The 23670-nt window shown below is 37.6% G+C and overlaps 1 protein-coding gene across 13 annotated transcripts in view; it reads right to left on the bottom strand.

Moving 5' to 3' along the window:
* Positions 1-23670, bottom strand: part of LOC113051534 (tight junction protein ZO-1) — a 102613-nt gene that overhangs the window by 48748 nt on the left and 30195 nt on the right. Inside the window, exon 1 of one of the 13 annotated variants that reach the window (XM_026215377.1) lies at positions 12730-13181. The exons of the other annotated variants lie outside the window; for them this stretch is intronic. Coding sequence (XP_026071162.1) covers positions 12730-12756 — 27 coding nt within the window. The 5' untranslated portion in view covers positions 12757-13181. Of the gene's footprint in view, positions 1-12729; positions 13182-23670 lie in introns of those variants that run through there. 13 annotated transcript variants of the gene reach the window in all.

Genomic DNA, 23670 nt, shown 5'->3' with positions numbered 1-23670 from the left:
AACTATCCTTTTAATGTGCTTCTTTTGATTTTCAGGGTCAAATCAAAGCATCATTGCACCCAAACAATAAACAATTATCTTATAATCAATAGCAGAGCCGAGATGCATCATAATAACCACATGATGCCAAGGGGGAGAAAATGAGAGACAGACAGAGAAAAACAGAGAGACGTCTAATCTGGTTAAGCAGTTCTTGACAATCAAAGTCTAAAAATAGCCCATGGCAGCCGTGAATGAGCGGGAGAGAGAAAGAAAGAGAGAGCTAAACAGTAAACAGAAAGACTGGCCTACAGGGAGGGGGTTGCTACCACTGCCTCTGTCGTGCTTCAGAAGCATGCACGTTCACTGTCAGCCATGAAGACGGCTACACAGGTGAAGCTCACTGAAAACATGCATAGACTTCCTTAATCTGTTGATCTTGTAGACAAAAGTTGATGAAGTTAATACCAGAGGCGACAGTTGTATTCTGAACCATCGAACCCTTCCTTAACCTTACCTTACCCTTACAACTCACATCTGTTTTACCATGCAATTCCGTTACTACTACAGGAGCAACAATTGTGAGGAGCACAAAATGGGTCATCAGGTTTCCCAAACAGAGTCAAAATCAAGCGGTGTTTGACACTGCACATTAAACCAGTCTAGACAGGACATTTTAAACAAGTCATCTACAGTTTTTGAATGGGGGAATTTATCACTGACACTCAGATTTTAAAATCACCTTCCCATCATTCAGAGAAATAGACTAGAGTACAGATTACGTAGATCATTCAAAAGTTGTATTGTTTTATTTATTTACTTGTTAGGAAATTATTACTTTTATTCAGCTAGGATGCATTAAATTGATCAAAAGTTACATTTAATACATTTCTTAATGTTAAAAATATATATATATTTGTGATGTTATAAGTGTAATGTTATAATTATATTAAAGTTATAAAAGATAATTCAACCTTTCTAAACATAACACTTCTTTCAAAAACATAAAACAACTCTTACCAACCCCAAAATTTTGAGCGGTTGCGAAAAAATCGAACTGCAAGAACACGTTTTTATGTTTTACTAATACGGCAGACAGACTGGATGTTTGATGCTCAAAGGAGAAGTAGAGATACAAATATAAAAACCTCTAATCCTGTGCACTAGGATTAAAAAAGTTAAATCTATACCACGCTTCTTTTAAGGGTTCTCACTGCTGAGAAAGGCCATCGGCAGCAGGAAAAGGCCAGCAAACAATTAACATACAAATACTGAACTCCATATCACACCTTATGTGTCTGGCATCTTGAAGTTGCAATAGGTGATTGTCTTCAGAAACATTTTTTGTTATTCAATTCAACTCAAGTTTATTTGTATAGTGCTTTTTACAATACAAATCATTACAAAGCAACTTTACAGAAAATTACGTTTCTACAATATTTAGTAGCTTATAAGTGGTGACTGCCAGTTATGTATAACACGTCTCATTGCTTTGTGAAAATAAGTGTATAAATGGAACAGTTTATTGGAGCTGATCTGACAATCTGAATGAGAGAGAGAGAGAGAGAGAGAGAGAGAGAGAGTGAGAGAGAGAGAGAGAGAGAGAGAGAGTGAGAGAGAGAGAGAGAGAGAGAGATGCAGAGTAGGGCGACGCAAGCAACAGGATTGAGAACGACTGCTTTAGAACACTGATTTTGAAACTTGTGAATCCATTAGAATTGTTAGAAGACAGAATCATGATTCATATATAGATTTATACGTGCACCCCTAGTTTTCTCTTCCTCTTCTCTAAACTAAAGCAGCACAGCATGGCCTTACCCCGTTTGTTGTGTGTTCCCAAGGGCAGGGTTTTTCTGGGTTCATGGCGTAACGGACCTGGGAAGAAGCTTGTTGTAGGCTCTTACCAACAGTTTTTGTAGGCATTAAACTGACAGAATTTTAAAAGCATTGCATTTAACTTTTAGCGCTGCAACTTTGCAGATATTGTTTATGCTCAAACAGCAACATTACACACTAACATTAAAAAAGTGAAATTGCAATCAACCACCCCTTTAAGTTAAGTGGCCTAAATCTATTTATCTGTATTTATATATTATGTGGAAGGCCTAGAACCAAGAAATGTACATCCAATCAGAACACTCGATCCGAGCTTTTTGAATGGCTTTCCTTCCTGCCTGTCAAAATATGTATCTGCATACCTCTGTGCACCCTGTTCGCACAGACAGGATATGTCATCAGCACGTTCACGAACGCTGTGCAGACAAACATAAACAACTTGGTTTTCCATCCTGGTATTGTAGTACTTTTAAGGTTTTCTCGCTGGTGAATGACACATGATGTAGCCCAGCGGTTCCCAATTCCAGTGCTCGTGCACATATTTTGCATGTCTCGCTTAGTTAACACACCTGATTCAGATGACTAACTCGTCAGGAGTGAGCTACGTGAATGAACGGTGTTCCAATCGATATGATCCCTACACATGTTCATTGCTTCCTACTCCATGAGCAGGGGTTTACTGCACTTTGGAACATGGGCTGGAATTAGGAACTGCTGATGTAGTCTATTGTAGTAATGTTGTCTCTGGTTTTCTGGTCTGTGAGTATAAATGCATTCAAGGGGCGTGGCTTTGGACAGCGACTGCAGGGAGGGTGGGACGTTCACTTTCAGTGCTATCAGGCTAACGATAGCGTTTTCTAAAATCTCATATTGCACCTTTAAGAAGGTTTTCTGATTTACGTAATAACCTAATGTGACCATTTTTGGTAGATCCACCAGTACCTGCAGAGTCTCGGTACACAAAGTAGAGATCATATGAGCTCAAAATGTGCCAAAACTGCATAAAAGACAATAAATAGTCAAAAACTTCCACAAGTGACTCCTGCTAACTGCTATGGGTTTAAACAAACAAGACCCTCTGATAAGACCTTCTCTTTCCCAGCATTCACCCACTCAGCATCGAACATGAACATGCTAACTGACACTTTACTGCCACAGTGTTTCGCAGGCACCATCACAACAAGGTCATCTGAACTCAACCAAACATCTCTGAGCTGACACCACAGAAGAAGAAGAGTCGGAACAGCACATAAACCCTTCAAGTACGTCTTCTTGTATACTCACTAAAATGAAAGACTTCTTCAAGAGCAGTTCACCCACCTCTAGAGTCAATTACCTCTTCATTCAAAGCGTAATGGTAAAGATGTATGCACTGACTGGATTATCTCTCTCTCACTCTGACTCAGACACACACACCTATTATATTTTAAGTTTGCAGTGGCAAAGCTCTAGCAGGTCGGGGACGATAACCAGGCCGCAGATTCCAGCCTTGCCACAGGAGTTTTTAAATCATCACTGCACTGACCCAATGAGCACTCACTGAGTTATCTGCCCTACACACACACACACACACACACACACACACAATTCCACAGGGCAGGAATGTGCTGATAAGAAGCCAAGGCACTTCACACTCTCTTTCTCTTTCAATCTCGCTCTGACAGAATTGTGATGTTTGTCTAAAAAGAAGAAAATAAAGATTTCCGTATAACCATTTTGAATCAGTAAATGTTGGCAATTTGGAGTTAAAATATTTAAATGAACAAAGCCATAATTTAAGCCAGCAATCCTAAAAAAGAATGCTGAATATTTCTGCTATTATGCTATTAATTATGAATCAAAAGTAAAATAAAAACTCCCCATTAGCTTATCTACTGACAGATGAAATCATTTGAAGTTATGGTTGCTTGTTTTGTTTATCTCTGCAGCAAAATAAAAGACCCTTTATAATTATACATTTTTAGTATTTTCTTTTTTGGTTCTTGTAGAGCACTCTATCATGGTAGTCTGTTTCTGCCTCAGAGTAAGAAATTAAGAAAAAAAAGATAATTACAAGGTAAAAAGACACAATCACAAGAAATAGGATTGCAAATTGTGATATATGTAGACTAAGCAAAAACAGACTTCCATACTTAGTAATCAAAAATAAATATAAAAAAGCATTAAGTTATGCAAGTTCTACAATAATTTTTTTATTTGTGTGCTATTCACCATTATTTATGATACACACTGAAATCTCCAAAGATGAAAATATATTTTCCTTCTCAAGAAACATTTCTTGTTATAATCAGTTTCCAAGACATTTTGATGAGTAGAACATTCAAAGATAAAGCATTTGTTTTAAATAAAATCTTTTGTAACATTATAAATGTATTTACTGTCTCTTTTCGTCAATTGAATGTAATCCTTACTGAATAAAAGTATTCATCTCTTTAAAAGGAAGAGAAAAAAAAAATCTTACTGACCCCAAACTTTTGAACAGGAGTAAAAGATATTAAAATGAAGAAATCTAAAAATCCAGTCCTAAAGTTAAGTCTGTTTATTAGATAACATGGGTGTTGTGCAATGTCCATGTTCATAACTCTGAGCTAACACTCGGACCGAGGCTGTTCCCACATCTGAATTCCACAGCCTGAATCTACCATCACACATACAGAAGCACAATGATGTGTAACTGTACAACAACAGCTTCATTCAGCAGGGGGTCTCTTTGTCAGGGTATGTGTAAGAGAGAGAGAATGAAAGAAAGAGAAACAAAAGAAGGACGGGGCAAAATGATGAGTGAGATGGGAAAGAGGGGGATAAATGGGACACCTTGGTTCTGCTTATATCCTAGACCCACAGAAACAGCAGTCACCCCAGACAGGCCTCCCAGCCGAGGCTCACGTGACCAGTCCGAGCTCACTCAAAAGAATTCCCAAGTCCTTACAGGCGGCATTCTGCCCCACAATGCCTGTTCTGTGGCCCAAGATAGACAGCCAGAGAGTTAATGAGGTGTAGCTAAAGCCAGATTAATATCCTTCACCACTACAGTAGCCTATAGAATTAATATCCATAAAATAATTAGGGCCTCCCCCGCATTTAATCACAGAGCATATGTGTACGAGTCCATATAATTCTATACTAATAATATATAACAAGTATTATCACTCAAATATTTACACTGCGAAATGATAACAAATTCCTACCTTCAGGTCGAAGTTCCAATCAACCTATCTTTTTTATGATTTTATTTTAAAATATGATACAGCGAGAGCTATACACACAATTACAACTGTCACTGTCCTTTTCTTTTTAGAAAACAAAAAAAAAAATCAAATAACAGAGGGGTAAAAAAACAAAACAAGAAAAACCCCAACAACATGTAAATCAGATCCCTGTCTGTGTTTATTATGAAATCATGATTATTGGCTGACTGCACACTAAAAAGCTGTGCCATGTTACAAACATAAGTTAATTGTCGATAAGAGATGCAATCGGTTAAGGCTGTCGATGGTCGGTTAACTGATTTAATGTTGGGCTGCGTGCGGCTCATGCGCAGAACACGTGCGAGCGGCTGTGAGTGACAGTGACAGTATATGAATGCATCATCATTAATCCACAAGTGTACTAATTAAGCTTTTAATGTGATTTAAACTTTAAAAGTACATTAAAATAGAACCAACACACAAGTTCTTCACCACGAAAAGCAATAGAAAGTCATTTCATCAGATAACTGTGCTCTGCAGGGCTGCGGGACACTGGACAGATAGACTATTAATTCCTACTAACTTGTTAATTCGTTCCTACGATTTATTAATTTGTGGCAATTGCCAAGGTTTCATTAATTTTGTTCCCTAAATAACCCATGATGTAACTGAAATAAGGGAACAAATTAATAAATGGAACGAGAAATCTTTCATTTCCCTTCCCATGTTTACCACACACAGTAAGAGATGTGATTAAAAGTGAAAGATAATAAAATAAACCTGCAAAATTAGAAGATTAAAAAAAAAAACGGTAAACCAAAACAAAGTCACATTAATGAAGGTCTATATCTCGAATGACATCCAGAGGCATGGTCACGATAAAACATTTTCGAAAACGTTTTTTTTTCTGTCTCTGTTTTTTTCTGTTTCTGTCTGTCTGCTTTCAAATAAATGCTGTTCTTTTGAACTTCCTATTTAAAGAATCCTGAAAAACAACAATTCCAAATATTAAGCAGCACAACTGTTTTAATCATTGGTAATGAGAAGAAATGAGCACCAAATCAGCATAAGAATGATTTCTGAAGGATCATGTGACACTGAATTAACTGGAGTAACGGCTCCTGAAAATGTAGCTTTGCCATCACAGGATATTTTTAAATATAATAACATTTTAAAACAAGTAAAATAGAAAACAGTTGTTTTAAATTACATTTTCACTATATTTATGTTTGTACTGTACTTTTGATCAAATGAATGAAGCCTTGATGAGATGCATGGTATAGCATATTACAAAACATTTTGTAAATAGAAAGGCAACAGAGCATACCTAATGTGTATTTATTTTATTTTTTCTAATTACCACTTTGAGAAAAATGGCACTCAAGTAAATGGACGGCTTCCCCTTGAAAGGCCAGGGGTGGGATAACTTTTTTTTAACAAAACAAGTTTGTGAAGTTTGTCTCAACAAAAACTCAGTCGGTCTAGACCGAGGCAAAACAAAACTAGATGACTCTCAATTAGAGATGTTCCGATACCCTTTTTCTCTTCCCGATACCGATTCCGATACCTGGGCTCAGGGTATCGGCCGATACCGAGTACTGATCCGATACCTGGGTGTGTATCTGTATATACAGCTGTTTATACTACTAGCCCTGTGTAAATTGCTAGAATTCTTTTTATGGTGTGCTTCAGACAGATCCCTCAATAAAACATGAACAAATACATGGTGAACTACTGTATTTATTACAGTATTTTTATTATCTAACATGAATTTGACAGTATTATTTATTTTCATATGCAAAAAAGAACTTCAAATGCAGCCAAAAATCTAACACCGCAAACTAAAAAAGGTATTTAAGTTTTACAATATAACTGTATAAAAAAACTGCAACAAATAAGTCTAGGAATATAAAAAAAGATCTATTAATCAGATAATCTCTTTACAACAAAACAAGTAAAAAACAAGCAACCATCTAGGCATAATTATTATTATTATAGAGACGTATTATTATTACTGTAGGCTACAACAGTAGCTTTATATATTGTCAATTTACTCATGTAAACCAAACATTTATTTTAATGGGCTGCCATGAAGATCTTTGAGTGTCTGTGTTTATGATATGACAGTATTCTCAAATGAAACGGTAAATTCTCATGAAGTGACGGTTTATGCGTTCGTGTCCTCATGACACACAGCAGAGACTACAAAACAGCGAGCTCTCGCGCATCTGTGCCAGTCACCCACAGAGATGTAGATTTTGCGGGAGTAATATTTAAATAGTATTTTGCAGTTTAATATTCACAGACACTAGTATATATTCGGCTACTGTCTGGAGCCCTGCGTTTTGACTTACACGGAAGCGACTGAACGCAGTTGCCGGTACTGAATATACTCGAGAGTCTGTAACTACCGGTACTACAGAGACATACTGCTAACCACTGATCTATAATATAGAAGCGGCTTCACTGTCTTTTGGCAGTTTAGAATGTGATGAGTGATCCAGTCATATATAGATCAGGGCTGCTAACGCGTTTTCATTTCTTCTTCGCTGCTCTAAACAGGGGTTGCTTGTGGCAACACAGCACAACTTCCTGTGTTTTCAATGCATTTTGAGCAGCGAAGAAGAACCGTGCAGCGGTTAGGCAAAGCTTGCGGTCATAACTAGGTATTTTTTAAGAAAATGGTATCGGATCGGTATATGGGTTCATGTACTCGCCGATGCCGATGCCAGAATTTGTTGTGGTATCGGAGATATTTCCGATACTAGTATCGGAATCGGAACAACTCTACTCTCAATATAATCAACTAAGCTCTCCAAAGCGAAATGCCCAATGTGGCACATGCAATTATCTTCCTGTCTGTCAGAAAAAAATATTTATTTAGAATTTTCATTTATAACATTGTTTATTTATGAATAACACATGCAAATATAATTATAAGTGTTATATGTTAAATGAAAACTAGTTCAATGTGGCCTAAATGTGCTGAATTAGCCTTTTCAATTTTAAATATCCCTTCAAAACTAGGTGTAAATATTTTATTTTTGGCAAGTTCTGTAAGTTACATGATCGTTCAGCTCTCAGATCAAAATGTGGCGGGTTAAGCAGGAACAAAGATGAATAGAGAAAATATACCAGATTTCAATGAGCAGAAAATAAAGTTTCAGATTCAAGCCAAAATCCATTAATTTATGCTGAAATTCATAAGAGTGATAAAGTTTTAATTAAAGTAGCTCAAGAGAAGTTGAAAGCCAAATGAAGTCAAAAGAGCTTATGGGCAGTATGTGCTACTTAAAGCTTACGGGGCACAGCAACAGTGAGAAAATTGCTCAAGCGCTATCTTCAAAACAGCCTTCTAGAGTTTCCCCAGCTTCATAAACACAGAGTAAATTTCAGCTGACCTGCTTTGTGCCGTGAGCACAGCAAAGCTGAGGTCAGTGGACCTGGGTCTGAGAAAACAGGCCTAATGGAAAGCTGGACCGACAACACACTGAGAAACCAAGACCGCCCGCTAAAAACACAAACAGACTTTAATAAGAAAGGTTTTACAAGATAACGTGGGTTCTCGTGTGGCAGTGAGCTTGTCAGCTTTAGTATCTTTCAGAGCCCTGCACTCAGATAAAAGCCACAAAATCACTAATGCACTGAGTCACACACACACAAACCAAATCTCCAAACGGAGACCATGATTATCGCAACACTCTCACACACTCCATCCCCACAAACACAGCAAATCTAGGTGAGTTCACTATCATTATGCGCACATAATACAATAATAACAGACTATTATCAAATAAATATAGCCACTACAGTCTTAGAGGTAAATAAACGCTGTGAGGTCTGTAATCTCCTCAAACTCAGTCTGCATTTAGTCATTGCTTAAACAACAATTATACAGGGAGCAATACCGTTGAAAATAATCCAACTTAACAGTGCAATTTACTCCACGGATCTGCTCAGAATACACTGAGCTAGATGGGCATCCCCTGTTATATTCAGCTAGTTCAAGCTGAGGTAACATGAAGGAATTTGGCATGCTGAGTGTGCGTCTGGGTCACTGTAGCCCACAATCTCCTAAAGGGCTCTGTATTATCATGGTTAAGAGAAGAAGGCTCACTAAAACTCGACATGTGATTCAGATTAAAGTTATTTTTTTTCTGTATGTGCCCCATTCTCTCAGCCAGATTGGTGTTTATCAAGTAGCACTGATATGTGCTATATGATGTTCCTCCAACACCCCAAAAAAAAAACAGTAAAATATGGGAAAGTCTACCAAAACTTTCTGACTCCATGTAGCAGCTACAGCTCTGCAAATCTGTTTGATGTATACAAATGTTTAAAAAGAGCAGCTGAAGATTATTTTCAAAAATGTAATCTATTTTTTAATATATTTAATTATTTATAATTGTTATACCATTTTTCCAAATGAGGAGGACATGACAAAAAGGAGGTCTTGTCAGATTTTGCTCACTTCTGGTTACAAATTTGTCCCCAAAATATGGTGTATACACACAAATCATTTATTGTAAGCCTTTCCTATCTCACACCAATTTATGCTCAAAGAAACTAAACTAAACTTTAAGTACAAATGTTTAAGTAAAACTTTAAGTTGCTGAATGTGTCACCTAAAATTAGCATGTTCTGTTGCAGCTGCCCGCTGAGTACTGGACCACTCTTAATTTTCTACAAACTCACTGGCTACTACACAGAACCTGAAGAGATGACACATGCAGAAGATTACACATACACTTCTGCTTCACAGACTGCCTCAAACCGTTCCAGAACACTGATTGCCCAGAGAGGAGGACTGGGGGTAGAGGGCTAACTGTGGGTGACAGTAGGGTACTGCCTAATTAAGTCCTCATTATCAGAGCATTAGACACAGCCAAGTGAGCCTTCCACTGAATTTATATACTTCTACACACAGATCTGTCATAACTGGTGACAAAAGAATAGGAGAGGTGAGGCAGTAATACTGATAATGTGCAACGCCAATGCACATCAAGGTATGGGCCCTGTGGTGAAGCTGCACCAGGAGCCCAGTGCTGTTGATCACTATGGAAACTGTTCAAGCTGTTCAACAACACAGGCACACTTGAATCTGATTGGCTGAGCAGCACACAGGACTCTGTAAACAGCACATTACACAGCCAGGTTTTAATGTTTAGAGTGTTATCTTCAGATTTTTGCAGGCGGCAAAAACTACAGATATAGACAAAGAAACAATAATTTCCTCTCCAGCAAAGGATATGTTTGTCCTCTGATGATTAAAAAACCTATTCTGCACGCTCTCAAAGAGCGCCAGAGGCTCCAGCAGTAATTAACATAACCTCTCCAGAAGAGAAGTGCTCTCTCTTGCTCTCGCTCGCTCTTTCTGTGAATACAAGCTCAAGGGGCCTACTTATAGTATTAATACAAATAATTTTCTCTGGTATTTTGTGCATGGGACAGACAGACAGGTGATCAAGGCTGTATGTACGGTTCCATATTAAACAGCTTCTTTTTCATTCAAATAGGACACTAGATTAGGTCCTTCTAAGTTGAATTCATGTTTTAGTACAATGTACACTTTATTTACTCAAGGAAAAGAGTATCACGTGGTGTCAATCCAGAAAGTTAGATACTGTCAGGGAGGGAGACAATCCAGTTTAACAAGAAGTTTTCTACTCAAGAACAGACATGATCTGTACCAAATGGTGACTTGATCCCACAACTGTAACAGGATTTGCATTTATTACTGACTAACTTGATTAATCCAAAGATTTTGAATTCTGCTTTGTTAAACTCTAAAACAGAAATTATGACTTCATTGTATTTTATTTAGAAATATATGTATTAATCAATAATAATAATAATTTAAAAAATCCATGATTTCCCCAAGAACTGTTAAAACAAATGCATACTCAAAACAAAAGTTCTATCAAAGCACTAAATGAGCCCTAAACAGCAAATTGGTGAGCGATAGAAACGCAACGCATGTGGTGTCATTGATGACACGTAAAGTAATCTGTTTTAAGGCTTGAGTCACAGGTCACTCATTGTAGTTTCTGGTCTGTTGTGGAACAATTCGGTGATCTTTAAATAACAAATAGTCCCAAACTGAGTACATTGTAGTCTTTTTCACCTTCTACAAAAGACCTAATGAAAAAGCAATCACCCACATTACTTCTTTGTATTTAAAACTAGGAGACAAAACAAAATATAGCAGATATAGCAGAGCCAGGACAATATCTCTGAGAGAAAACAAGGACACTGGGGAGACCCAGCAAAACTTAAGGACACAAAAACAAGGTCACCCAGAGAGATCCACACCTTAAACAGGCATGATAAAATTTCCACCTGAAACAATTTTATTATAATGAGTTTATGTGAAGACTGCTTAAGTTTACTTAAATTAGAAGATTTTTTTTGAAGTCTAATAAATGTTCAAATTGATAGCCCTCAATAATCAGTCAATGCTTAAATATTAGGGGGTAAAAACTATTTCATAGAGACATCAGCAGTAGCATTGGTATCAGTGATACTCGCCTTCAGTGATACAGATGCCACTAAACAAATATTTAAAAAATATACTGCCTTTGTGTTATTTCTAAATTAATTTGAAGATTGTATGTTAAATTATTGCAATATAAAAGTATATTTAAAAACTTTAATGTAAGTTGGGGTAAACCGCAATCAATTTCAGAAAAACATGTGCAATTAATTAGTTATGAATGTTTTCTGGATATAAATTCAGAGTCAATACACACAATGACATTACATCATCACCTAACCATTTCTCCAAGAGAAACTCGCCAAACCTGAAAGACTGAATGTGCAGTAAACATTCCTGTGTTTTCATATGCTTCTCACACAGTACAGTGGGAGAGGAAGCCCACTCAAGAGCAGCACAGACACACACACACACACACACACACACTCACACACAATGTCCTCCATTGTATTTCGCGAGGCACCTTACACACGTATTCCACGCAACAACAAAAAAAACGCCTTCTCCGCAGACTCTCTGATACAGAACTACAAAACCACGGCTTAGTCTGATCGAGTCTTCCCGCCACAAGCCTTATAATGTAAACCATCCCAAAACAAATATGCAGGCTGAATATAATATAACAACTGAATCAAATATCGCATATCATCTGAAGCATTTATCATCATCCGCACAGGCCCGAGTAACGTTAGAAGTTTCCTGCACCTGCAAAATCCTGCCCACATTATACAGACAAACAGAAACTATTTTCAGGTTGAGATGTTCCTGTCTCGACTATCCCGAGAGGAAGTTGGTAACGCCAGCAAATAGTTCTCACCACTTTGACATAACAATTTTTGGCCATTTCCTGGCCTTTTATAATCAACAGGTAAATCGCGAGTCTATCCACCAAGAACTGTCCAAGAATCTTAAAGGGACAGTTCACGCAAAAATGTTCCAACTCTTATTACTTTGTGCCAAAAGAAAGAAATGCACATATTATTAATCAGTATGAAAGACTCGGTCTCCATTCACTGTCTTTATATCGTTTCTTCATGTAATGAAAACGACTGGTGACAGTCATTTCCCCTCTGCTGTTCCATTTATGTTATAAAGTCGTGCATGTTTGAAATAACATGAGGGTTAGTAAATGATCAAAGTTTTTTTTACCACATGTATCGCTCCTTACATGTGTCAGGACTCGTATCCCGTCTAACTGTTTTGAAAAGTACCTTTAGTAAAGTAATTTCCTACCTTATTTATTGCAGCCTTGGCAGACATTTTGATATCTTAGTGGCTCCCGGCGTAGCAAGTTTATTGTTGTTGAATATCACTACACCCAAAACACACAAAAAAAATATTCCTCCTCTTTCGTCCGGTCCTGCCCAGCAGCAGCCTTGGCGCCGGGCAAAGCGGGTTTATTTCTTCTGACCGCCCAAAGACATGTCAACACAACCGAAATCCCACTGTCCAAAGTTCATCATCTGTTATTACTGCGCGTGAACCCACACAAACTTCAGAAGCTACGAGAATATATTGTCGACAGTCTCTTTCTCTTCTTTATAAAGCGAAAAACGATAACGAATCGAGAGAAACTTGCTATCCTAAAGTCTACGGCGCCACAGAGTTAATATCGACGCGAATCGTCCCACAACAGCAGAAGTTTCAATTCAAACCTCCGAGCTCGATCCTCGCTTCTCTGCTCTCCCAGCAACAGTCATGACATGTCTGACTGGAATGGACCATTGCAGTCCTGCGGGGGTGGATGGGTGGGAACCGGGACAGTGTGAGCTGTATAACCAAAATCCAGATTTATAAATCTAACTCTTTATGAGTATGCAGCGAGGTTTTTTTCTGTATTTTCGAGAGTAAAATGATAAATGTGTCATTGTTTTACATCAAATAATAAAGGCAACAATAAAATACTAAAGGGACGCCCCCCTGCCTGACATTTTTGTTTTGGCCGGGAGCGGATGGGATGGAGAGAGGGAATCAAGGAAAAGTAGATTTGCTTTGCCTTTGGAATAAGAAGTTTGAATCAGGAGGAATAACGGGTTCCTATATTTCAACGTAAAATACAAAATAAATAAATAATAATTTATAACACACACACAAAAGTTATAATACATTTTTTGTACTCTTGGAATATTTTTAACTAACCAAGCATTCCAAACAATGGGTCAAATTAGGCTTTTTCTGATGAATACGATTACAATAGAAACACAAAATAATATTTTTTTAGTAACTCAATGTGTTTAAATGTTTGTTAAAGTGCCTGTTAAAAAGAGGATTGGAAACAAAATGTTTTCTGTTGAAAATTAATGCGTTATTAGGCAAACTAAGTATGCCTATAAAAACATAGACTTTGATTTAGTTTTACAGACTTCTAAGATTGCGTGTGCTTTAACCTTTTAGATCAAGTTTTGGCTGATAACAAACCACTCAGGAAACCTAATAGGACATAATTGGTGCAATACAGACCACTTCCTGTGGTTTCCGGATCCCCTCCCACAGGACAGGACGCTAGAATGCTGTTTATATTGCTTTGAAATCAGTAATATGGGCTGTACTTTTCAGTTTAAAATGTTAACTTATGTTTGCAGTTGATATAAAGGAAAACAGTTTCACAAAATATAATTGATTACTTAAGAGTACAATCAATCATTTAGTTGTCAGTTATAATCCCTTAAGAATCCCTGCAGTTCAGCAAACAAGAGACTAAAATAGTTAATTTCCATTCAACAAGCCAACTGTCTGTAACAAAGGAAGCAAACTCTCTCTAATCTCCACTGTTCTTGTCCTTAAGATGGTAAAGGTTTAATTTCTGAAAACAGCAAAACTAAGGATAACAAAAAAAATTTTTTTTAACTCTGTACTTTTTAGTGTAGCACTTCAGTACAGGCAACAAAAGCAAAACATGAATTGTAATCTAAGTAAACCAACTCTTACACTGAACGCTATGTTCTCTATTAAAATTCCATTTAATGGTCAGAAGGTCACTGCTTGTAGATGTAATTCCACAAATACCTTGATGATTGACAGACAGTTGCAGGGGAGAGGCTAGGGATATTTTGGATTAGTCAAGCTGCTGGATAAATTCTTGTCATAAACCAGAACAGAGGGTTAAACCCAAAAATAACTTGGTGTAATAGGTCACATTCTCTCATAGCTATAGGCTTTAGGAATCATGACCAATATGTCTCCCCACAAAGAAATAAAAACCCATTTATTACCCAAGACCCTTAGTGTCATCACAACATGAGATTTAAACATAAATCCAGACAAACTTTTATGAGTCACCATATGCTAAATGAAATTAAATGTAATACAAATGATTATGATGAAATATTTGCATTGGAGAAGCCATGAATTACTGTAACTCAAATGCAACTTAAAATGGACTTAAACACAAACACAGTTGATGAACAGGATGAAAAAAACACAAATAAATAAAATGATAAATACTGCCAACGAGGCTAATCGGTCAATCCTCCTCCATCGCATGTTACGATCCGCATCAAACAGCAAGGATATCAGGATATTCAGCATGCTGTCTGTTAGCGCAGGCAAATCTCAGACTCCTGAAAACCTCAGAGCATCTCTTTCATGTCTTCAAAACCCCAAGTAAATGATTTAATTGTAAGCCCAAGATGGAGAGGACTGCTATAGCTCGAGCTGAAGAGTGAATGGTTCTGATGGAGTAGAAACAGAGAATTAGTGACAGAAACAGACGATCGCTTTGTCGCGCATGGTTACCCTAAACAGCTCTCGACATGGAGCAACCTGAGGCTTCGCATCAGCTGAAGAGCTCAGGTGTTCTCATGGAAGAGCAAGCACTTGGAAAACACTCCCATGGCCTTGGAAATCGCACATGCATACAGTACACACACACACACACACACACACACACACACACACACACACACACACACACACACACACAGTGTGAAGCATGTCAAAGGGAAAGCTCAGTAGACTTGCCTGCCTGTAGTTCGAGCATAATGGACAGTGAAAAGTGCAGATTACATGCTCTGCACCACTACTGCTCATACTTTAGAATGTAGATTTAATGTAAATACATAAATAAAAAAAATACAAAGCACATATATACAGTACTTATTGTAAATTTTGATTTACAGCAACTGCATCTCTTCACCATTACAGATCAGCTGAAGAAGTCCAGTAGAATGAGGCACCATGGAGGAATATAAACATAAAAAGGGCTCAGAGCTGCACCTCTGTGAGCAAAAACAACACAGGGAGGTTTGAATCTGAAGCCAGGAACTGCCAACAGATGGATCTGATACAGTGTTCTCTTTTATCTCGTTCTTCTCTTGGCTACACTATATTGACTTAAGAGTTTTAATGTGGGGGGAAAAGAGGAAAGGGAGAGAAACATGGTGAACCTCAGACACCTGAGGGAGGGAACGGAATAGAGGAGAAAAGGATCCAGTTTCAACCGTCTGTCTTCATCTGTGCTGAATTAAAAACAAATTGACCTTATCTAGTTTCTAGAGGCTTTATTTACTCTAAAAGTTCTTGCCTTAATGTGCCCTGTTTCCACAACTAATGAAAACCCTCTGGAGGTCAGGCTATGGACTCAAAAAAGACTGGACATCCCAGTGAAAATGACTTTTAGAATCAGACACCCAAATGCAAACCACTAAATAAATAGTTACAAAACTGAGATTATTTAGTCAATAAGGCATTAAAATATATATATATTTGACATCCAGATAAATTATACAGTTACATGACACTTCCTTCCAGGAATGTTACTCTCAAAGCATCACATTAGAGTCATGGTTAATCTTCTTTCACAAAGTCCCAAGTGACCTGATGGTGGTCCCAAATATACCAGCCATAAATCAGACATTGGCAGGAAACAAAACGGAGCTTTAGTTCATGGTGTTAGTCACAGCAGGAGTGCAGCAGAGAGGAGATTGTTTATTCTGAGACTGAATGACCCCCGAAGAATGGAGCAGTGGGACACTGTTAAAATGGTGCGTTGCTGAAAATTAAAATGAGAAAACAAGTGGATTAAAAGTGCATCGCAATTACATTGTGCGACCCTTTGAGTAAAGGACCAGCTGACTTTGCCCAAAATTACAAACTTCACAGTAAACGAGTGCTTTTACTTGCATGTTAGAACGGTAGAGTGAGATTACAAGGCTACATTCTACATAAGAAGACATTATCAATTACAGTTGTTCATTTAGAATAATCCCAGCCCAAAGACTATTAAAAAAAAAAAATCAACTACCCCTGTCAAAATTATGCATACAGGGAATAGCCTTTGAAGTTTTAATTAATTTTAATAAATAGAACAACAAAAGTGGCTACTGTGCGACCTTTAAAAACAGCTGCGTAATTGTTTGGATCTAAAATTAGAAAATATCTACTTTTTTCACTCCCTAAAGTGCTGTGGGTACAGGCCAGGCTGTGTCAGCCCAGAGAGGACTAGCTGTCCTCCATTCAACCCACTGGGTCACGACTAAATGAGCATGTTCAGAGCTATTAGACATAGCCACTGCCAGAACAACACACCTACTGGTCTCATCAGTTACCAAAAAGCCTAGTTACAAAGCAGACTTCATGTAACTATGCTCAGATGTTGATGCTGTTCCTTTTCTCCCATTTAAAGGGACAGTTAACCCCCAAAAAGACATATAAATAATAAATAAATACATAAATAAATACATACATAAAAATTGTGGAATTACATAATCATTTTATATTTACATTTTTTATTCTTGGGTGAACTATTCCTTTAAAATGTCAGTTTAAGATTTCAGAGATGGACATGCGATTTGTTTAGAGTCCATTGTTTTATTGCCAAGATAGCAAACAATGATCCTTTAATCATACAAAGACATTTATTCAGTGTGCCATGACAATCATAAATACATTACAAACAAATAGTCCCTATTCTCAAACTCCAACAAACATCTATAGTAATGGCATTAACAGAGGTAAACAACAGCTTTGTTTTATTTTTGTTGAAGACGTTTTTTCCATATGTAAATACAAAAAATGTAGTACATTCCTGTGCTACAATAGTTCACATCACACTCTTCTATTTAAAAAATCAAAAAGAAGCTCTTAGATTCTTTTATATTCTCTTAATAATTCCACAAAGCTTATATGACTACAGAAAGCTTAACATTTTGATCTTGGTATTATCAGACATTCACTGTACTTCTTGAAGTAGTGTTTTGCTATAGTGAAGTATACAAAATGCATCGTGCACGTTTCCTTTGTTTAGTGCCAATTTCTAGTGTCACTCCTTTCCTGGCAAATCACAAATGTGATGTGGTCTGCAGAGGGACTCTAGAAAGGAAGCCAATATGCACATGTAAACAATGCAAGCAAACGCATACATAATGCATGAAGCACACACTTCACTGAATGAATCAAAACTGTGATGCCAATCACATATGTCTCTGTAGCTTCATCCATTTCCTCCTTAAGCACAGGCCGCCATAAGAGACTAATCTCCAAATGGCAGGACTAATATAGCTGCATATATACAGTACATGGGTAACACACATATCATAAGCCTAAGCTTACTGCACACACTATTCTTTCACAGTCACAGCAGTGTTAACTAAACGTGTGTTACCATTTCTGACTGGTAGAAAGCTGTGTCATTAACCAAGAGTGTTTGTCTCGGGGCGATATATACATAGCTGTTTGTCACTGTCCCAGGGGAAGAATATTCTTACAAACAGCCTCACACGAATGTGAACAAACAGCATTTGTTCACACACAATACATTTTGCATTCCACTGTGCTGCTTTTCTATTGTTTTCTATGTAAACATGCACTAGATTGACTTGTTCGCATCTCAGGCCTAAAAACAGAGCATTTATGTTCAACTTTTTTTTTTTAAACACATCTCATTTTTTTCAATCCACTATCTTGTGTCTCTCAATTTAATCACGAAAACTCTAAAGTCTAGTTTACAAGAATACAAAGGTATTTTATTGGTCATAACTTCTGGAGTGAAACAGCACACTGGACAAAGATTCAATTTTCTATTTTGCATGTGTTTATTATGCATACAATCAGATTAAATATACTTTGAAAGTGAATGTGTTCAGTAGTTTGTTTACACTAAAAGTGTGTTTCAAAACGGAAGTATATGGGCTTTAGAGTCGCATTCTGGAATGAAAAAGAATGAGTGATCAAGACTTTTTTCTAACTTGTCATGCCATCTTAAAATCGCATCACTTTTGCGCAAAACACTTAAGAAGCAAAAAAGCAGCACAATAGTCAAGTTAGTCCATCTACTGTAGCACATGCTTGCATAGAAAAGCAACTATCAGCCATTGCTGTGGAATGTAAAATGCTTTCTGTGAACCAAGAGGCTGTTCTTACTTCTCTGATGGACTCAGTAAGGCAATATGACATGGGAATTATAGTTAAAATCAGAGATTAAGTAACTTTTAGATCTGCACCTCAGCCCATGGCTCACTTTAACAGGTTTATGTATTGAAGTGAGAGGCTTTTCTATGAGATCAGCAGTTAAGATGCCAGATGTGTGGAGTCTTGCTTCTATAAGGAGCTATAAGTGGATTTCTGCAGAATGAAACCAGGATACCTGTGATAAGTTGTCTGTTTATGTGCACAAAGCCCTTAAGGGTCATTTAAGTTGCACAATGAAGAACATGTTCATCGGTCAACAGTACTATGAGTTAATCCTGATATAAATCCTGCTGATATAAATTGCTCTAGAATGAATGGAGGTTTATACATGAACTTTACGGGGAAATGTTTTCATACGTGTGTATCTTCTGTACATATGCATTTTTGGGAGTACACAAAGTCTAGCTAGACTTTAGTGATGTGTGTTCTAAGTCTTTATACATCTACTGTTGTGAATTAGTAAGTGTAACTGGCCAAATCATGCAGTTTCTGGTTTCCGGAAAACACTTTCAGTTGTTCTGTATAACACGCCATTTGCTTTAACCAGCAGATGTCAACAGTGTGCAAAATTCAACTTTTACAACATGGCTGGGTCAGAAATCACACATTCTCTGAGTAGGCACTTGTTTTAAATAAGTACTTGCTTTGCTACCAAAGTTGCTTAGTTTGCTACAAAAGTATGTTATACATTGTATCAATGAAATCTGGACATATTACATTCATCATATGACTAACAAGATCAGATGTGTCAGTTTAAAGTGTGGATGCGCAGTTCAGAATGTCATTTTGCCTACTGTTTTATGAATACTGTGAATACTATTCTTTTCACATACTGTTTTCACCTACTATGTAGTAGGGATAGGGAAATATGCATATTCAGACGCAGCCCATGTCTCGAGATCCTGCATTCTTTGCCATTCTGAGTTGCTGCCCTCTAACTGTTCTAGAAGTAACACACTATTAGAAAACTGTAACCATTGCAATCAGTGAGCAGACCATGCAGGTCAAGGCTGATCTAGTACACAATGTGTTCCACATGCTCACCTCCGCCCTGCAGCCTGGTTACACTGTAACTTCATTTAGCCTGAAGCGCTGCTGTAAGATCCATTTCACACACTCTAGCACTTGTAAATCTCTGCAGTGTACACCGGTATTCAATTAAAACTTGTTAAGGGTCAAATATCACTTTCCCAGGCACTACGAGCATGAATGGGAACAGTAACTATTTTGGTCACTCATGCCTTAAGCCTCTAACACCTGTGTCAGGTTTGATCCTTGTATGTAAGAATGTTGACAAATGGTTCGGGAAACCAACTGTAATGGTGACATCTGCGACAAATGGCACTGTGATGGCTTAACTACTGTATGACTACCAGGGGTCAAGCTGTACATTATACATCACTGTTCACATTGCTTTGGATTAGGCTTTAAACTTGTCAGATTGTAATGCTATTGCATTGTTTACACATAACTGAGATCAGGAAGATTAGCATAATTTGTACTCAAATTAAAAATGAAAGTTCAGTAGTTCAGCTGAGGGACAGATTTTTATACATATGTCACATTGTCTTTCTTACAACTGTTCTCAGCTATGTTTGGCATTTTCACGTTCTCTCCTCAGAGAGAAATCATGATGCCGTCAGCAACTCATTTCCACCTGTAATTTATTTTCAATAAAGGTTCTCTGATGCAAACAAGTACAAGCAAAAATGATTTCTGCAGTGAATACAGCAGAAAACATAATTTGTGCAGAAATGTAGAAATGTTTGTGGAAAGTTGGCAACATTCAGCCCCTCACGTCACTTGGCTTTTGAAATGTGTCCTAAAGGAAAGGCTATCATGTATGATTATACAGCACAGTATACAGTTTGTATGTATGTATAAATCCATTTACATTTTTTGTAAAGTGCCATTGCATCAGAATTTAGATTTACTCAATCTGTTAACCAGGCTATTTGACGTAATTTCATCCGATTATTTCATTTACACTGAAAATTGTGTGCAAAAACCTGCTAATCAAATTTTGAAGTAAATCTTCATAATTAGCATTAAATATTCATGTTTGTGCAACTCATTACACAAATGATTAGACACAAACTTCCAGTCTGAAGAGCACGATGTGTTCAAGTGATCATAAAGTTTGGCTGAGCTTGGTTCTGTCAAGAAGAGAGGTCGTTCGGCAATAAAGCATGCCAAACACAGAGAGTAAACACAGACCTGGCATCATGACAGACAGAGCTCTGCACACATTCAGCTGTTAAAAGTCTCAAGCAGCTGTAATCAAACAGAACCAGAGCACCGTTCCACTACTAAGACTGTTTTCTGCTTTAAAATATTGACTAATACGCTCATATGAATTAATATCTCTAATCACATCTCTAATAATATACAAACAATTTTGCTCATCATTATATTACAACTGGAGAGGGTCGAAACTTGTGGGAAAGGCAGTCAGACTTTCTGTGTGTGGAGTGAAGAAATGTGTACCCAACACAGCAGCATGTGCTACATACTGTACACACATACAGCATTTTATCTAAGTCTCTTATATGCTCACCAACTCTGTATTTTTTTTTTTTAATCAAAAACTGCATGAAAACACAAATACTGTGTTAATAATTCCACATATGTTAATTCATAGTTTTGATGCCTTCAGTGTAAATCTACAATTATTTTCATAGTCATGAAAATAAAGAAAACTCTTTGAATGAGAAGGTGTGTCCAAACTTTTGGTCTGTACTGTATATCAAGCAAGATATACAGTAGGATGAGGGAAAAGTAACAGTAAGATAAGCACTGAAAGAAAGAGAAACAGAAGAGGAAGATGGGCTTGTTGAGAGTTAGAAAACGCCGAGAGCATTTTGTAAATGAAAGACTCCTCATCCATCAGAGCCATCAGACACACAGAGTGAGAGGTTTTATAAATTCTTCTCTTTGCAGGTGAACTGCATCTTACAGAGGTCACAGTAAAAGTGATTGTGGGTAAACGAGAGCTATAGGGCTGCTTGTGTGTGCTGAATTGAGTTATGCTCCAATCAAAGCGGCCTGCGAGGCAGGAGGGTGATTTTGTGCTGTGTGGATGGGACTAGGTAATGTGATTCATGGTAAACGAGGGTAATAATGCTCTGATAATGTCACCAGAGTCGGCCATGATTAAAAGCCTACTTTGATCAGGCCTGAAGGTACGATCTCAGCAGCTCTGCTGGAAATCGGTCCATGTCAAAGCTAAGATGAAATCAGCCACAAAGGGAGCATTTACAGAAACAGCAGTGTGATCGACAGCTCTTTTGGGAGATAAAGGACTTCTCCATACTGATAGCCCAGAGCACAACCTTCACCGGCAAGCAGGGGTGCACAACTAATTGAAAAAAAAATGAAATGGTGAAAGGCTGTAATTTAATTAAATAAGTCTGTATGTGATGTGTATTTCAAAGCGAAGACATGTTGCTGTCTTGCACACAGAGTGATGCATTATAATATACTGATTTAAGTGGAGTTGTAAATGGTATAAAATCCATCCAAGGTTAAAAAAAAACATTGTCATTTTGTCAAAATATCATTTTAAAATTACTTCAATTCTCAGAGATCCCCAAACGGTTCGCGCGAAGCTGTTCAAAAGATTCAGTTTCCTTAAACCACACCTTTCGGTAGCATACTGTGTTCGGATTGGTCAACTAACATAGTCAGGTTTGATTGGTTGTTCCGCACACACCTCCACGGTAAACAATGCGTTAGCATCTGTTTGGGGTGAATTATGTCTTATTCCTTTCACCGCGAAGCAAACAGTACAATAAAAAACTTGAACAGTCTCGCTGCTTTTTCTTCTGTGGGTGTATTCAAGCCGCGTGCTTCAGTTTGAATCTGAATAGCGCGTTCAGATCAGGGGCGTGGTCACATTAGATATAGTGAAGGGAGACATGAAACAGACATCGCATTGTTTTCATATGGATTACTTTATCACAGAATATCTGTTTTCGGCAGCACTTGTTTAGTCTTAAAGTAGACATGTCAAGCTTTCTATAGATATCTCTCTCATGTCTCTTCGTTGAGTATTCACGGAGTTACAGTTCATTTTAATGACGTGTTTGTACATGACGATCAGTGCAGACAGGCTGCAGACAGCACACATACTCATAAGACGCTCGGGAGAAAACAGACACATAACTTCATAATCATACTTCGCGTTGTGATTCGGAGATGCTCGTTGTTCTAAATAAAGTTGGTAATGAACCCTCTTTTATGGCCAAACGCTTTGAAAATCCCGCTGTACTCACCGAGATTAGAAAAGCAGTCATCAGTGAAATGTTGTGAACACAACAAAAGGGATTTGTTGTACTGCTCTGGTATTGTGGTAAAAATGAATTTTAGCCATTGGTTCTTTTGATTTTCATTCTTTGGCAGTGAAAATAAAACAAACTTGCCTTTAAAATTAAAAACACACTGTCTCCTCGACATGATGCTCTCACACCAACCTGAGCGTCTGTGCGCGTGTGTGTGTGTGTGTGTGGGGGGGGGGGGCACTGGGGGGGGGGGGTCCGTTTCTCCCAAGACGGTAGGCGGAGATTATTATGCAAAGTGTTCCTAGTGACGTACATAGAGATGGGCAAAAGATTTGAAATCTATAACGACTCGTTTCAGCGATTCAGAGTCGACTCCTTACTTTAGAAGCCAATAACTTTATAAATCGTGTACTTTTTGGTTTAATTACTTTGCACATTGTTTACACTGATGGACAGCTATATAATACTGTAAGACAGGTAATTTTTG

This window comes from Carassius auratus, chromosome 32 (assembly GCF_003368295.1).
Source record: "Carassius auratus strain Wakin chromosome 32, ASM336829v1, whole genome shotgun sequence".
Lineage (NCBI taxonomy): Eukaryota > Metazoa > Chordata > Actinopteri > Cypriniformes > Cyprinidae > Carassius > Carassius auratus.
Note: the sequence above shows the minus strand (reverse complement) of the source record. Positions and strands in the feature narration are given on the sequence as shown.